Source organism: Panicum virgatum, chromosome 4N (genome assembly GCF_016808335.1).
Source record: "Panicum virgatum strain AP13 chromosome 4N, P.virgatum_v5, whole genome shotgun sequence".
In the NCBI taxonomy this organism is placed as follows: domain Eukaryota; kingdom Viridiplantae; phylum Streptophyta; class Magnoliopsida; order Poales; family Poaceae; genus Panicum; species Panicum virgatum.
In genome coordinates this window covers 18,875,802-18,892,907 of record NC_053148.1, presented here as the reverse complement: position 1 = coordinate 18,892,907, position 17,106 = coordinate 18,875,802, and the positions used below count along the sequence as shown (strand labels likewise).

Below are 17,106 nucleotides of genomic sequence, written 5' to 3'. Positions count from 1 at the left end.
TTAAACTTCCCAAAAATATGTTACAATACTTGAAAATCTCAAATAGGTAACACGGCATTGATAACGAGCTTATGTGGCCCATTACCAAAAATATTAAAGGTAACGGACGTCATTAACACCCATTACCAATGAGTTTACGTCCGTTACCTATAAGGCCTCTAGACCGCAACCCAACCTTATTGGTAATGGACGTTAATTAACACCCGTTATCTTTAATAATTGTGATAACGGGCTACAGAATGTCCATTACCCATCACTAGTTCTCGGACCCGAATTTTCATTTCAATCCCGTTTACTTCCCACTCGCATCCGCCCACACCACACCCCTCCTCTCGCGTCCGCCCCCACCCTCTCCCTCCGTAGACTCGCTCCCTTTCCATTTTTTTAGATAATGGGAAAAAGAGTACCCGGCTTTGACCCCAGAAAGAGGCTACAACCGAAACAAGGTTTGCAGCCCGTACGTCTGCAATCACTCACACAAGGCTAAACAAAAGTTTCCAACCAGCCAACAGTTTGATGAAGACACTTATAAAGAGCTAATCCTATTACTAAACCTCCATCCATGGTTGGTAAAGATTTGCATGACCAAAACCTCCATGGTTCGACATGCCTCCTGCAGCTCGTCCTTGTCTTTATCACACCTTTGTAGCCAAGCCCAGAACCTGAGCCAATGTGTGCCCCGGTATAGTACCTGCATATAAGTTTTAGATGGTGATCTGTCGAACACCATATCATTCCTATTAAGCCAGATAGCCCAACATAAAGCAGAAGCTCCTATTAGCAATTTTCTTTTTAACTTGGTTCCCATTCTCGTAACCCAATTACCAAATAAGTGAGTTATACTTTGAGGTGGGCTTAAATCAAAGGCATAATGTACAACTTGCCAAAGGAATTTGGCTACATGACAATCAATAAAAAGGTGTTGAATAATTTCATCACTAGAGCAAAAGCAGCACAGTTTGTTACCATTCTAATTCCTTCTTATTAAATTATCTTTAGTAAGGATAACACCTCTTTTTAGGTATCACATAAATATTTTAATCTTAAGGGGCATCTTTAATTTCCATAGATGTTTGTCGAATTGTACGTTACCATTACTAATAAGTGCATTGTACATTGAGCTAACGGTGAACGTACCGGATTGAGTCAAATTCCAGCGGAAGGCATCAGCATTATTATTTAAATGAACATGACTAATGCGAACAACCAAATCATGCCATAAATTGAGATTGTGACCTGTCAAAGTTCGTCTAAAGGACACGTTAAGAGGTGCTTGATCAAAAACTGATGCTACCGTCGCATGTCTTTTCCGCACAATATTAAAAAGAGTAGGATATTGCTCTCTAAGTGTATGACTGACTATCCACTTATCCTCCTAAAAACGTATCTGCTTGCCATCATTTAAATGAAAGGACCCAAAATTCAGGAAGGTATCTTTGACTTTCATGAGACCAGTCCAGAAATGAGAGTCCCCCGGTTTCTTTTGTACTTGAGCAATTATCTCATTCTTTAAGTACTTCTTTCTTAAAAGACTCTGCCAAATACCCTCCTCAATAATAAGTTTAAACAACCATTTACTCAACAAGCACTTATTTTGTATATCGAGGTTCTTAATGCCTAACCCTCCTGTCGGTATTCAGAATCACCGACGAGTAAATTAGTGTAGCGCATCACTGAATGCGGATCGTTTCGCAAGGAAAGACACGAGGATTATACTGATTCGGGCAGAATGTCCCTACGTCCAGTTCGCACTGCTTGTGCTCTTGCTCAAACTTGCTGTAGGGGTTATAAGTGGTCGAGAGAGGGACAAGGATCCCAAGTCTCTAGGTTACAAGCGTGCGTGTATGGAGTTTTGAAAGTTCGATCCCTTTCCTATTCCCTTCCTCTCCTTTTATAGTCCAAGGAGAGGGAAGGGTCGGATACAAGCAAAAGGGAGAAAAAATTAAAAGACTAAAACGATTGGGTCGGGCGCCCCCCGACCCCTTTCCACTGTCCGTACGTCATGGAGGGGCCCGCATCTCCAGGTGATGATAACGGTAGCTTTGCCGGAGTCAACTCTGCCCTGTCCAGACGGAGTCGTGCGGATGGGATTTGGCGTGCACATCGCTGATGATGCTCTACAAGTAGTCCCTTAGGTTGGTTCCAACGGGGGTCGGTACCGACCCGGCTACCGACCCGCGCCGGTCGGTGCCGACCCGGCTACCGACCCGCGCCGGTCGGTAAGCGCGGAAACCGAGAGCGCGGGGCGGTAGCGCTACCGACCGGCCGGGCGGTCGGTACCGACCGGCGTTGGAGCCGCGCGCGGTCGGTACCGACCCCGCGTCCGATCGGCTGCCACGCGGCGCTCTGTGATTGGCCAACGGCTGCCACGTTAGCGCCACGTCAGCTAGCCGTTGCAATTATCCGTTTTTGACCGTTTGGACTCCAAAAAATTCGAAAAAAATTCCAAAAAATCACAAATTTCGTCCCAAGTAGATTTATGTAATTTTTATATTTTTATGTAATTTCTGAATTTTTAAATTTAATAAAGTGGTTTTGCTGTGTCAATTTAAATCATAGAGCAACGCGTTCTGAAATGGTTAAGTCTGGAATGGAGAAGCTAACGTGGCGCTGATGTGGCTGTGGGCTGAGGCTGCAAGCTGACTGATGGAGCGCTGGGGTCGAGTGGGTTGGCGAGAGCTGATGTGGCTGTGGCTGTGGGCTGGGGCTGCAGACCCGCTGTTGGAATCAGCCTTAGGCCTGTAAAGGTTGGTCAGTCTGGTCACGTCTCCCGTTCGGACAAGTTTTGGGGTCTCCGGGGCAGACTCAGTGAGGGAGGATAGCTTAGCCGTACCCCCACAGGATGGTCCGGTCTTGTCGTCGTCCTCTTCCCATTTAGCTAATGGGTAGGCGAGTGGTCACATCTTGGTCTTGCGTCCTCCCTCTGACAGGAGGATGGCCTCGTGCTCAGTGGGCGAGACGTCTCATCATGCGTCAGTGCTGGGCCCTTCTGGCTGTAAGCTGGCACGCTCCTCTTAAGGTCAGGCGAAGTGAAGTCTTCCTTCGTGGGTCGGCGCCTCACCCCCTTGGGTCGGGCGAGACCGATTCCCTCAGACTTGAGCCGGCGCTCAGGTCGGGCCATGGGCCGCTTTATTCTCAACTGGGCCGTGGACAGATCCTTGATGGCCTTGACATTCTTATGATCAATTTGGGGTATCCATTAACTATACCCCCAACAGTAACCACCGACACCTCTTTGCAGTCCCCACCGGGAGTGCGATGGGCGGTGGTCGTCGTCTTCTCCTGGATCTTGTGTGGGCGAGCGCACCCACTGGGTGTAGCCCCCAAGCCTCTGATTCACTTAGAGGATCTTTAACGAGTAAATGAGGAAGCGCGTGCTCTGTGTTTTCGACAAGACCCGGCCCTGCCGTGCTCTGTCTCATGCTGCTGCCCTCTGCGGGCGTCAGTTCTCGAGCCCCTTGTTGACGGCCATAAATTCACATTCTAGCCGTCAACTTCTCGGGAATAATATGAGTTTTACACTATGTTCCATTCATATCTTATTTATTTCTAATGAGTTCCACAAGTTTTGGATGAGTTCTAATTTCAGGAGCAGGTGTACCAAAAATGAGCAGAAATGGGCAAAAACCCAGGCCGGGCGGCCTCTCCTAGGCCGGCTGGCCTGGCCTGCACCTCCAAGAACACGGCCCCGGCTTCGAATTAGTGGCTATGAGACATGTTCATGAGGCTCTGAGTCGAGGGTTGGGCCTCGGTTCAATTGGATACACCGAAAGGCAACAACATTGGTCCAAAGACCCACAAGGCAGCCCAAGATCAAAAGTATTTCAGCAACCCACTTCCCTGGAGAATACACAAAGGTAGAGTGAAGCCTCGGCAAAGTCAGAGGTCGAGATGGGCCAGAGGGAGGCCGGCCGGCCTCCCCTAGGCCGGCTGGCCTAGCACTTGCACCCGCGATAGATGCCAAAAGGCGTGAGAATCTAGCACATGCTGCACCTATGGACTCCTTCTCTTATTGCTTAAAATCGAGGATGTCGGTCGGTAGGGAGTCTATGCAAGGTGAAGGTAGAATGGGTAGCAGGGGTGAAGGTAGAGCTAAAGAAAAAGAAAACAGATTTTTTTTTGTTTTTGAAAATATATGAGGACCAACTAGGTTCGAAGTTAGAATGGCACCAGAAAGCTTGTTGGGTATTTTAACGATGCAAATTAGATCTGCAAGCACACGGATACCATCGTAGCTTTCACCCGTGAGTATTCAAGGGTATCGTATCCACAGGGAATGTGTGTGCACTAACTCCTAACTCAGTCGGTCCAAGGACACACCAAGATTAATTGGCAAGGCTGGAGAGGATTCCTGTGGTAGCACTAAAGATGAGTTAAAGGTCGATCTCTCGGGTAAGACTCGCTTCGGGCACCAGCTTACCCCTGAAATGGTCAGAAGACTCCCGCCAACGGCTCAATGCTATATCCGAACGTGGAGGGCTACTAAGGAACAGCAGGGCTGTCACCACCTGTGGCCTACCTCACAGACCGTGGGATAGAAGGCAAACGAAGGTAACCCTTATCCAAGACACCATGTCTACACTACTGATTACTACTGTAGTCTAACTACGTCTAATATCCCATAGCAAACTACAGCACTCCGTATAAATACTTAGCGACGAACCCTCGAGTAAGAGAATTGATCTCACCCATACAAAAGTACTATGCAATACAAGAATCATAAATACTAACTTACTCATACAAGAGGAAGCCATCATCCGTAGAGGTACAAGTTGGAGAAGAGCGCCGGCAGGCCGCCGCCCCACCGAACTACTCCTCACCCTCCCGCTACTCTAAGCACTAGCCTAGGCAGCGCCTCGCCTTTGCAATGGAGCACAAGTTCTACATGATGGTGGTGTGTTGAATGGGGTGCTCTCCTCCTCCTTATGTAGCCTCTCCAAAGGTGGATCCGCGGTTAGACTTGCGAGGTGGTACTATGCATGTCCGGAATAGATGTAGGAGAGCCGTGGGAATTTGCAGTAGAAAGATGGGCCTGATTTGGCCCACTAGGGGGTCGGCCGAGCCTAAATGGCACTCCCCTGGGCCTGCCATCCTCTGGACAGCTGATAGGTGGGCCCTGGTCTTGATCCTTGGGTGCATCTTCCTCGTCGTGCCCATTGAAACACAGGTGCAAGATATTCTTGCATTTCTTCTCTGTTCACTTGTGTTTTTCTTGTTTTACAGTTGTGGGTGCCTGCAAATGATAATTCACCAAAACTCATAGAATTTGATTAGTCATAAGCCCTATAACTAAGTTAGGTGATTATTGAACATGAAAAGCTGCAGGAGTTGATGGCTGATTTTAGGACTTAACAGCCGTCAACACCTATAAATTCCCCTCATCCCTCTAGCACTTTCTTCACTACTCGAGCCGCTCGTCAGTTTCAGAAAGAAAAGATCAGCCCCCTCCCTCAATTCCAATCTCCTCCGTTCGTCATGGCCGGGACCAAGTGCGCCACCGGTGAGGAGGCTAGCGAACCGTCCCGCCGTCCCGGGCAGTCTGTGGCGCAGTGGATCGCAGGTCGGGGGGCCTCCCCGGAGTCCCCGCATTCCTCTTCCTGTTATCGCCATAAATTAACAGGGTTAATTAATGGGCCGAAAGCAAGTTGGGCTTAGAGTAGAAGATTTAAGAAGGCTTGTAAATCGGCTCCTGCATGAGCACTTGGGCCACATGGGCCGTGTATCTTTAGATTTAGTTTAAGATTAGAGATAGAGTCCGATCGGGACAAGATAGAATTAGATTATTTCCCAAGTCTCCGGACTATAAATATGTACCCTGTGTTATTCATAAAAAAAACATCATCACGTCCCGAAAACAACAATTCTCGACGCTTCGCCACCCCTAATTCTAGGGTTTCATCCAAGTAAGCGCCATGCTGCCCTGATCGCTTCTTGCGATCAGGGCAGCGTTGTTCTTGCTTTTACCTTGGTATTACTCGTACTGAAGCATTTTTTATAGCGAGTAATGCTAGTTATCTTGATGTTCGGAGCATGGCTTTTAGTAGATCTATTGTACTTTGTTGCTTATCATCTACGAATATCATGTTGTTTTTCGTGCAGTCACGTTTCAATCTCATGCTAATTCTTGTTGTGAAGAATTAGTTGCACGGAGACAACACTCTGCTTCTTTTCCATCTAATAGATCTAATCTGTTATGGTTTGCTCTTATTCTTAAGAGTTGGTGTAATATCCGCTAGGTTAGGCCTTGCAAACGGGTTGGATGATCCGGTGGCATGTTAGATGCTTTGCTTTAGTCTTAACAGGGAATTGATCCGGGAATCGGCTCTTGCTAGTTCTTAGGCCTCTGTTTTTTGTTATGGTTTAGTTATCTGTTACGTTTATTAGGCCCAATCACGTGTAGGGTGTTCCGATCTAGCGGTGAAGCTTTTACCATCGTGGATTAGATTAGTTAGATTTAATTGAAGCAGCTTTACAGTTATTTGCTTTATTTACCAATATCTGGATAGATGCAGATCCAATCTGACACCGGGACTTGATCGGCTCTTTAAAGCCGATGCAAGAGTTGTCCCGGGGAGCCGACCACGGCTCGGACTTACGTTTCCACGTGTTTGTGTATGCAGGTAAATCGTTGTAGGCACGTACGCACCTTCCTGATCGGGTATAGGTCAGGTGGCACGCCCCACATTCTCAGGAATCTCCGGGTGCGTGACGGAATTGTAGGCCGTCGACGAGGGAGCAGTGCCTGCCAGCACCCCGGCGACCTGCCGGCTCTTCGTGTTGCCTCTCACTGCTCCCGGTGGGTTTCGATCGACAACACATCCTTGTTTGCAGACTCCGGCGAGGCTCGCCGGCAGGAGATCCGCAACCTCGTGCGGGAGGGAAGGGAGGCGCGCGAGCGATACTCCGCGGCGACACAGGAGATTGACTGCCTACGCTCCCGCCTGAGGGAAACGGAGGCCGCCCTCAGTAGGTTCGAGGAGGAGACAGTCGTGGCGCATGGCGAGACGGACGCCGCCTGCGCCTACGCCATGGGTAAGTGTTTCTGTTTGACTGTGGCGTTTACCATCTTCGTGTCCGCGCGCGCCCTCACCGATTCGTTTCTAGTCTGGGCAGACATGGAGGAGGACCGCGCCGCGAGCTCGAGGAGCTCAGGGGCCGTTTCGCCATCCTCGAGGCGCACTATGATGCCCTGTACGGCGACGCACTGTGTGTCGTCGTCCTAACACGGACGCCAGGTGGTGCGGCCGTCGAAAGGCTGCGGAGCGTCCTAGCCCAGGTCCGCCGGGCGGTCCAGTTCGGGATGCACTGCGGCGTGGCCGTGGCGCTCATGGCGGCGCAACTCCAGTCCGGGCGCGACCTGTGCGAGGTGGCGCCTGGAATCCCCGACACTGTTCCAGAGGAGGAATGGGAGGAGCTCGCCTAGGAGTTCTACGTCGCCGCCGAGCACGCCGCCGCCGCTGCCGCGACTGAGGTCGACAACGTGCTGAACCACGTGGCCCGGTCCTGGTGAAGCCCAGGCCGTCGCCCCTCCTCGAGCTCCCTGATGGTGTCGTGGTGGTTCCGCCCTACCCCCCTGATGGTGTCGTGGTAGTTCCACCCGACATCTTTGGAGAGCTTCGCCGAGGAGGCAGTAGTTCTGCTTTGGCTTAGCCTTAGGAATGCTATTAGCCGTAGGTGCATTAGCAGTAAAGATGTATCCCTCGCATGTAAAAAATTCCATACTACAATGAAGATGGTGCTTTTGTGTTCAGCTCTAGTAAACGTCGGGGTCTCGACCCTTTTCATCTCTCTTCTTTGAGCTAAGATGGGTCTGTGAGTCGTGGACGCACAATGAGCGCTTGGTTTGGTCGCGATCTGTTCGTGACCCTACGCTCGAGCCTTTTGTTCCCAACCCATAGTTCGCCTTAGGATCGGGTTCAGCTGTAATGCCGCGTTCGTTGCGGGACTCCCCTGTACATGCTTTTTCCGTGGAAATGCGGGTAGGGCCGAGACATGCCCCGTTCTCCATCGACGGCCTAAACGGGGATGCTCGTGCGAGCTGTTATCGGGTGAGATCGAGTGGGGCCCCGAGCTCCATTAGCTGGTCCCGGATTTGACTCGGCTGGCGACTGACCCTCATGTTCTCGGTCCCCGACCTTTGGTGTTATCAGGACCGTTCGGTTGGTCCCGATGGCTCACGGCCTTCCTTCCGGGGAAAACAAGGCCGGGGAAAATACCGAGACTCGAACGCGGGTAACAGACGCCCGGGGTGTCCACCTGGTTCTGGCCGCTGGGACCCATCCATTCCCCGCCCCTGACTCAATCGTGATGTTCCTAGGGCAGCTTCGAGTCCGTTGGTGGGCCAGCTTTGAAACCTGTCGGAGTTTGCGGGCCGGTGTGGCGGCCCATCTATCGTGGAAGAAAACTACCAGGGTTAGCATAGTAACTTCTTACTGTCGGGCTTGTTCATCTGTGCCCTAGCACCGGGGCATCGTGGGCCCAATTTCGATGGGTCACGGCGTACGAGGGGAGCTGTTGCACTGACAACAGTTGTCGTGAGATTCGAGGCGACGAGCCGCCTTCATCTCCTTCCCCCTTATAAGTAGGCGGTGGCGGGTGCGGAGTCTCCCATGTTTCCCTATTCCGTGCAAGAGAAAAGCTGAGTAGAGATCTCTCACCTTCCCACGTCATTGTTCTCGCCGCAGCCACTCCGCCGCCGGCGCCACCGAGCCCCCGAGCCTTCCTGTCCGCCAAATTCGTCAAGATATCGAGCGGTGGTCACTGGGTTTGTTTCGACATCACCCTCGCCCGCCTCAACGGCCTGGTGGCCAAAGGCCTCCTGTGCCCCCTCACCAAGGAGAAGGAGTGGATCCTTCCCGGGAGTGAGTGTCCGCCGAATCCGCCGCCGGGCTACGTCGTGTCCTTCGCTCACTTCCATGAGCGGGGCTTCGCATCGCCGACGCACGACTTCTTCCAAGATCTGCTGTTCCACTACCAGGTGGAGTTGCAGCACTTGAACCCCAACGGCATCCAGCAAATCTCGGCGTTCATCTCCTTGTGCGAGGGATTCCTTTGCGTCCCTCCGGTCTTCGACCTATTCCGGTATTTCTTTACTGTCAACCTGATAAAGGCAAAGGTTGGAGAAGACTTGGTGCCCACCCCAATAGGGTGCGCGGGGATTTGTCTTCGAGGGGGAAGGAGCAACCGGTCGAGAGGCTATATGTGCATTCCCTTGAAAACATCACTCAAGGGGTGGCACGCCCAGTGGTCCTATGTCAAGAACAACGGCACCGCCCTGCTGCCTCGCTTCACCGGGTGGATAATCGAGGAGAAGATCCCATAGTGGAAATATGGGCCACCAAAGAATGAGCACAAGAAGCTCCAGGATTTCTTCGACGCCCTCGATGGGGCCAGCATTATCGGTGCTTACCACGCCAGGAGGATCGCGCCGATCATGGCGCGACGCCTCCCATTGTGGCATATGCGGTCCGATTCCTCGATGGAGGACTTCGCCAAGACGGTGCTGTTGACGGAGAGGATTAGCAACTCTGAGATCTAGCAGCGCCTTCGGGAGTTAATTGCAGGGGAAGCTCCTATGTATCCGGATCCTGGACATCCAGTGATGTTCCCGGACTCCGGGGCGATTGGCATGGTACGCTCTGGGTCCCCTGGTGGTTCGATCAGTCTTGATTCCCTCGATCCCCTTTTCCTCTTAATTAGGCTTCGTGTTGTGTTGCCTGCAGGACGATCTCGGGTTCCGCCTCTCCCATCCACCCTTGCCCGAGGACGCGGCTCAGCACAAGGCGAACCGCATTCTTGCGGAAAAGATGAGGGAGAGGAAGGAGAGGAAGAAGAAGAGGAACATCGAGCACGAGGAGAGGAAGAGGGACCAGGCTAGGCGCACTAAGGTCGGCGAGATCGTCGAGGAGGTCGACGACGGCGATGACAATGATGACGAGAGCGATGACCACGAGCTAACTGGACGGCCCTGATGGCGGAGGACGATGAGGAGCATCCCCCGGGTCCCGACCCACGGGCTCTCCCTTCATCGTCAGGGGTCCTCCCCAAATGTCTACCTCGGCCGGGAGCTCGTCGATTGCTCTCGGCCCGCGGAGGATTCTTCTCCCCTCAAGCAGCGAGAGGGAAATGCTCGCCCCTCCGCCCACATAGTCTGTGCTGGGGAAGCGGCGAGAGGGGCCCGGGTCCCCACCATTGGGTGTCATCCCCAAGTGGGCTCGGTGGGCATCGTCACAGTCAGTGGCTTTCGTTCGCATCTTCATCCTCTCGGGTTTGTCGTAAAAACCCTTTTATCGATGAATTTTTGGCTTTCTCTTCAGGGCTGGAAGTGTTTGGGGCCCGCTAGCTGTTATGCCCGCCAAAGTCCTTTCCCGGAGACCCTTCGTTCTGACGGCCACATCTTCGATGGTGGAGAGTGCGAGCGGTGACGCCCCCAGCGCCTCCGCCGGCCAGCCATCGTCGGCGGAGTGGCAGATTCATGAGCCTGAGGCATCACCCCCTCCAGTCGCGGCGGTCATCATCACTCTGAGTTCTCCTGATGACGTCGATGCAAGGGAGGACGCGGGTGCCACGCCTGAAGTGGGATCCCGGGACATTCCCCTAGTGGAGCCGGACGGCGGTGCCTGCGCAAGAGGACCCTGCGGCTGGCGAGGGTGAATGTGCCAAGCCCGACCTTGCGGCCCCCACTCCCCCAGTCATGCCGGAGGACGCGGAGGCGGGGGATGCAGCGCCATCTACTATGGAGGTCGCGCCGTCCGCCCTGCCTCTGCCAGAGACGTCAGCGGAGCCGACCCTACCCCATCCCGACCCTATGGTGCCGGGCCACGGGGTCGGGGATTCCCTCGCCGTGAGCATCGTTGGACGCGGTCCCCAATCTACCGTGGTGGCGCCCCCTACAGATGAACCAAACACTGGGATCGTCTCAGGGGTGCCATAGCGTCTGTGGTGGAGATAGTCCAAGCCGGTCTCGCCCCAGCAGTGCCAATAAGTTAGCTGGAACCCGTCGAGATTTCTTGACATTTCTCGCCCATCGGGGGCGTTGAGTTTTCCTTTCTGTTCGTTCTGATCAGCAACTAGAGTCCCAGGAGCGACGGCATCGGGCGCTTGCCGCGGAACATCAGTCGCTGTCGAAGCGGTGCCAGGCGATGGAGGAAGAGATCGCCCAGCTTGGTGAAGAGCGGGATGAGGCACGGCGCGGACATCAGCAGGCGGTGGTGGTGTCGCGTGATGCCATCACTGACTGAGAGCGGGCCAACAAGGACCACGAGGACGCCATCCGCGCCTGTGATGCCGCGCTGCGCGACCGCGAGGCGGCGGTCACGGAGTGCGACACCGCCATCCAGGAGCGAGACCGCGCTGTCCGAATGCGTGATGAGATGTCGGATGACCGCGACACCGCGTACGGGCAACGGGACACCGCCATCAGAGCGCAGATAGAGCTGGCTCATGAGCGCGATGCTGCTATTGGGAAGCGGAACGAAGCTATCCGGGACCGCGACATCGCCAACAAGGCCACTGCAGAGGCGATGGCGTCGGAGGAGGTTGTGCGCATCGAGCTCCATTGTATCGCTCATGCACTTATTCCCTTTCGCAAGGGTGAGGCGTATCCAGTTTCCTCCTTGTCTTTGATTGGTAGTGACGCATTTGCAGTTGCTCATGCTGAGGTTGAGAGGCTAGCGTCGGACCTGACCGTGGTGCGCCAGAGCTTGGAGATCTAGGTTCGCAACCTCAGCAACCTAGAACTTGGCATCCAGGTTTTGCTGAGAGATCTTGGTGTCACCCCCTCCGACAACTCGGGCCAGCTGCCTGGTCAGCTTATTCAAGGTGTCGAGGCGTTACGCCGGCGAGCGGACGAGGCGTTATTCCACGGAGTGCACCGCGCTTTCGCCGTCGCCCGTAGCCACTACAGCAACATCGCCTTGGACGAGCTGACCCAGGGGTATCCCGCCGATTACACCGACGCTGAGCTAGATCAGATCGAAGAGGAGGTCGAGCCCTTCGCCCGTACCCTGGTGGAAAGAATAGAGGGAGACGAACCCGATCAGAAGAGTCTATCCAGGAGTTGAGGGCTAGGAAGAGACATGTTTTATTTTTGTATGAACTAAGAAAGCGGGTTTGAGCTTTCTCTGCATATTGATTGTGTAGTTTGTAAGCACAGGAGTTGACATTTCCGCCGCTTGAGTTGGTGAGAGCGCATCATCAAAGATACGAAAGACGTTCCGCGACTGTAGGTGAGCGAGTGCCTCGATTGTCGGAGTCTTGGCTGCTGTGCAGTCCGACCCCAGCTTTAGGAGCGCGTTTGCTCTGGCCGACTCGTGTGGGGATTGTCAAAGTTTTGAAAAAATTAGACACGGAGGTGGGGTACAACCCCTGCAGCCCCCAAGGGACGCCCGACCCAAGTTAGCTAGGGTCGGGGGTCACTAGAAGAAAAGATCAGGTGAAGAAGAAGAAACAACTTTTCTCAACGCGTAATTAGACACGGAGGTGGGGTACAACCCCTGCAGCCCCCGAGGGACGCCCGACCCAAGTTAGCTAGGGTCAGGGGTCTCTAGAAGAAAAGATCAGGTGAAGAAGAAGAAACAACTTTTCTCAACACGTGTTTCGCTCTGTTATTTGTACACGAATTGGTACATTTTAACACTCTTAAGGATAGAAACGACATAGCTGTTCGATGTTGCACGCGTTGGGGAAGACATCGCCGTCGGCAGTTTGGAGCTTGTACGTGCCCGGTGGAAGCACTTTTTTCACAATGTAGGGACCCTCCCATGGGGGCGATAGCTTGTGACGATCCTTGTTGCTCTGGACTCGCCTCAGCACCAGGTCGCCTATGCAAAAGGCCGTTCCACGGACACGTAGGAGGGCGATGTCTCGCGCTTCGTCCAGCTGATCCAGCGTGTCTTCAAGGGAGGCGTCAGCCCCTTGCTCGTCGTACGCTCTTTGTGGCAGAACCACCTGAATTATCCCGGCTCAAGTGCACAGGCCATCACCATAAAGGCAACACTGGCTCAAACGCACTTCAAACGGAACAATCCTTGGTCTGTCGGGTAACGTCCCGATACAACCACCGGTTCTCGGATCGAACAAGCATACCCCGCACGAAGGCGAGTCCAGAGATATTACAACCACAATTTTACAACACAGGCATAATAATGATTACAAACCAGTTCAAACTATTATTACAAAGCCAACTTAAGTAAAACAGTTATACAAGCCATAACTATAAGTTCAGAGTTTAGACAGCGGAAGATAAAACACGACGGCTACAACACGTCGCAAAAGTATACCAGGCTAGTCCAAGCATGGTATCACTCGTCATAGTCATAGCCGGTCGAAGACGTATCCCACTCTACGGACCAGCCAGGAGGCAACGAGCAAGGATAGGTCAAGCTAGCGATTTGCTCCTCAAAACTCATACCTGAAAAAGAGTTTCAACAACAAGGCTGAGTATTCTAATACTCAGCAAGACTTAACCATCAACGGGTATACGTAGCCCACTTTAGCTAGACTATGCAAGGTTTTGTGAGGCTCTGGTTTTCCTTTTGCTGAAAAGCAATAAAGAGTAGGTCCTTACTTTCAAGTTTTATCTTTCAAGATTCTAGTTGATTAACCATTCTATGTAAGCAACTACTACCCAATCATGGTAGATCTTTAAGCAAACATCAAAATTGAATATCATAATGTTGCCTTTATTACTCTGTGTGGCAAAGGGATCAAGCAGTCCCAAACTGTGAAAAGCAGACGATTCAAATCGAATTTCTTAACCTGGCCAGGCAAACCTAACACACACGTCTGGAACACCGTCGGGTCGTTCCCAAACAACCGTTTACCTTTCTTTCCGGCTTGTGGATAGTGCCACTCTCCCCAACTACAGGGCTCCAAGGCCGAACCTTGTCCCTCGAAGTCGTAGTGTTGCGCAACATAAAAATAAAACCTATCCCTAAGAGAGAGTGGGAGCTATATCCACACCCCGGTCCAATCGGCTACTAGGCTTGCCGCGTACCATATTTACGGCATGTGGCTAGTACTTTCAAAAACGTAACCACCGCTACCACACTCCGCGACCTTAGCAAGTTCATCAACACAGACGGGGTCTCACATAATGTCATGATATCGAACACAACCCCGTCTGTCATCCTTATATTGATAACAGAAAGGTAAAGAAATAATTCCTATAAAACTCGCGAGTGACAGGCAATCACTCGACTTTTACCGGTCCTATAAGCTTAGCAAGTAGTCGAACTCAAGTCTAGTGTTCAGTACATAGGTTCATAGGATCATGCATCTAGGGTTTCAATTCAAATTCTAAGAACTGTAAATGCATAATCAAATAATAATAGTAAATGATAATAATTTGAAATATATGTTATGTCCGGGGCTTGCCTTCTCGGTAGTCGCTAACTATTTCAGCTCTAGGCTCTTCCAAAATTTGGTCCGGGGCTTCAGTTAGTACGGCGGTGTTCGCTTGAGCTTCGAGATCACCTCCTTCGGAATCCGGGATCAGCTCTTACGTCCCATTCGACAAAGCAGTCGTATCTATATGCAATGCAAGAACAGTATTATAAACACACATGGGCAATTGTTTATAGAGTAGTTAAATAACAAATCTAACTACACAAGGCATCATGATCAACAGCACAAGAAAGCTATACTAACTTCATAAAGTAAGTGGTGGTTGATTCCTATAGCAATTAATTCAAGGTTTGCTAATAAATTAACGACTCAGAGCACAAACAGTAATAAATTTAGAAAAAATTACCCTAAACAGAACATGAACAGAGTAGGCTACCCTGTAAAATTTATGCCATAACACGTAGCCATTAAATCACAACAATTCATTCATTCAGACAACACCTAGAAAAAGTTTGAATTATATAGGTTAAACTATAGCAAAGTAGAAGCTCAAAATTTAACAGGTGGTCGACACAGAAATGAGTTACCTACTGTAAATTTTTCATGATTTTATCTAGAGAGAAACAATTCTGAGAAAATAAACAAAACAGACATCAGATTAGCAAGATTCATTGTTAGCTCCTCTTCTATTCATTAACTGAGGCTCAAACTTTATTTACAAGCTAAACTATTAAAAAATATCACTCAAAAATATTTTCATGATTTATCATTAGCATAAACTATTTGTCATAATTAAAGTCTACTAAATATGGATTAAATCAAATAAATAGTTACACAAGAGAACTGGGCACGAAAGTTTTATAGCAACACTAGTGTCACAAGAACAAACTACCATAAAAATTTCACTACACAACAAGGCTTCAATAATTAGTTAAGAAAAAGATAAAACATCTAGTCTTTATGTACCTAGTGACATAAATTAACTTGTACAGCAAAAACTTTCAACAAAAGCCTAACATATTATAATTCTACTGCATAGATCTTTACACAAGGATTCCAGAACATCAAGATTTTCTATTTTACGAATTTCCTACGAATTTCTACTGAATTTCAAAGTTTGCAGTTAGAAATTACAAAGAAGTCCTTAGAGCACTATTCAAATGAGTCTATGGCTATTCAAATAACCCCCTGGGGTGTTGTTTCTTCCAACCCGAGGTCCCTGGGCCGGGTCAGAGGGGGGCGCAGGGTTTGACCGGCCGTTTCCTGGCGAGGGGGGTCCCGGCGGCGAGGGTAGATGGGTGTGGGAGGTTCACCGCACCCGTGCGCACCTCTAGATGCCCGGTATTGGGGTCGGGGTGGGCTGTAGCGGCGGCGCAACGTAGCAGGGCGGGTCGGCGGCGGAGGAGAACGGCGGAGGCGGCGCTCCGGTGAGGATTGGGTGAGGGGAAGTGGTCTGGGAGTTGCGCGAGGTCGAGGCGCAACTGCTGGAGTGGTCAGCGTGGGCGAGGAAGCTGCGGAGAGACGGGTCGATGGCGGCGTCAAGCTCGCCGGCGTTCTGGGTGTTGCGGCGGCGCGTTCTGTGGCGTGGGAAAGCGGAGCAAGCGAAAGGGCGAATGGAATAGCTTTCTGGAGTTTAAGTAGTGCCCGTGCGCGCGCTAGGAGAAGGCTGCAGCCTCTGCCTTGGCCGGGCCACGGCGACGGCGAGGTGGCGACCGCGCGGGCTGCTCTGGGCTCAGCGGGGGCGCGTGGCATGGCAGGGGAGCACCAGCGAGAGCAAAGGAGGGCGGTGGGGAGCTCAGGCGCGACGCGTGGGCTAGCAGGAAGGAGGTGGCGCGGGGAGGCAGCTCTCCACGGCGGGCGGGCGGCGCTCTGCACAGCGGCGACGGGGAAAACAGAGGAAGGAGTAGGAGGAAGGGGAAAAGGGCTATTTTGCAATTTCTGAAAATTCCAGGGACCAAACTGTAAAGCAGAGATAACTTTTAAAATCGGGCTCAAATGAAAAAGTGCCCAACATGAAAGTTGTTCAACTTTTCAAGATCTACAACTTTGATGTTGTGTAAAAATTTATTTGATCAAAGATTCAAGAGCTAAATTTGAAAACATAAGAGGGATTTTGAATTCCAGGAATTTTGTCAAATTCAATACAATTTCACTTCAAATTTAGGCTGATTTGAAAAGTTTCCTGCCATGTAATGATTACACCACATTTTGCAAAAACACCCTCCACAAAAGCTATAATCACACATTCAATTCAAATTAAACTATAGAAAGACCCTTGCATAAAATCAATATTACACATATGACCTTTTATAATTACAAAAAGGTCCTTTTTCAAGCAAACACAAGCACATGATGTATAAAAGGTATGCAACACTAATGTGCAGACACCTAGGGTGTCACAGCCTTCCCCCCTAAAAGGAATCTCGCCCCGAGATTACAGGAAGAAAAGGAATGGAAAGATTTGATACCTGAATTTGTTCTAAGAAAGTCAGGAAAGTTTCTTTGGAGAAAATTTTCAGTCTCCCAAGTAGCTTCTTCCTCGGTATGATGATTCCACTGAATCTTGTACATTTTAACTTTCTCCCTTCTAGTACTTCTTTCTTTGGTGTCAAGAATCTTGATTGGATACTCCGTATAAGATAGATCGGATTCATCTCGATATCTTGTGGTTCAAGGATCTTAGTAGGTACCGTGATGCACTTCCGGAGTTGTGATACATGGAAGACATTATGAATGGCGGCCAACTGAGAAGGAAGACGA

General features: G+C 50.9%; 1 protein-coding gene across 1 annotated transcript; it reads left to right on the top strand.

Annotated features, from left to right (window-relative positions):
• Positions 1–8,609: 8,609 nt before the first annotated feature.
• LOC120670785 lies at positions 8,610–12,226 on the top strand. The gene is made up of 2 exons (XM_039950932.1): positions 8,610–9,631; positions 9,723–12,226. Exons 1-2 carry the CDS (start codon positions 9,575–9,577, stop codon positions 9,969–9,971), a joined length of 306 nt encoding a protein of 101 aa, XP_039806866.1. The 5' UTR covers positions 8,610–9,574; the 3' UTR covers positions 9,972–12,226.
• Positions 12,227–17,106: the final 4,880 nt, after the last annotated feature.

Coding starts and splice junctions, on each gene's coding strand:
- LOC120670785 (XM_039950932.1), top strand. CDS start 9,575: ATGTATCCGGATCCTGGACATCCAGTGATGTTCCCGGACTCCGGGGCG. Junction 9,632..9,722: donor ACTCCGGGGCGATTGGCATG/GTACGCTCTGGG, acceptor TGTTGCCTGCAG/GACGATCTCGGGTTCCGCCT.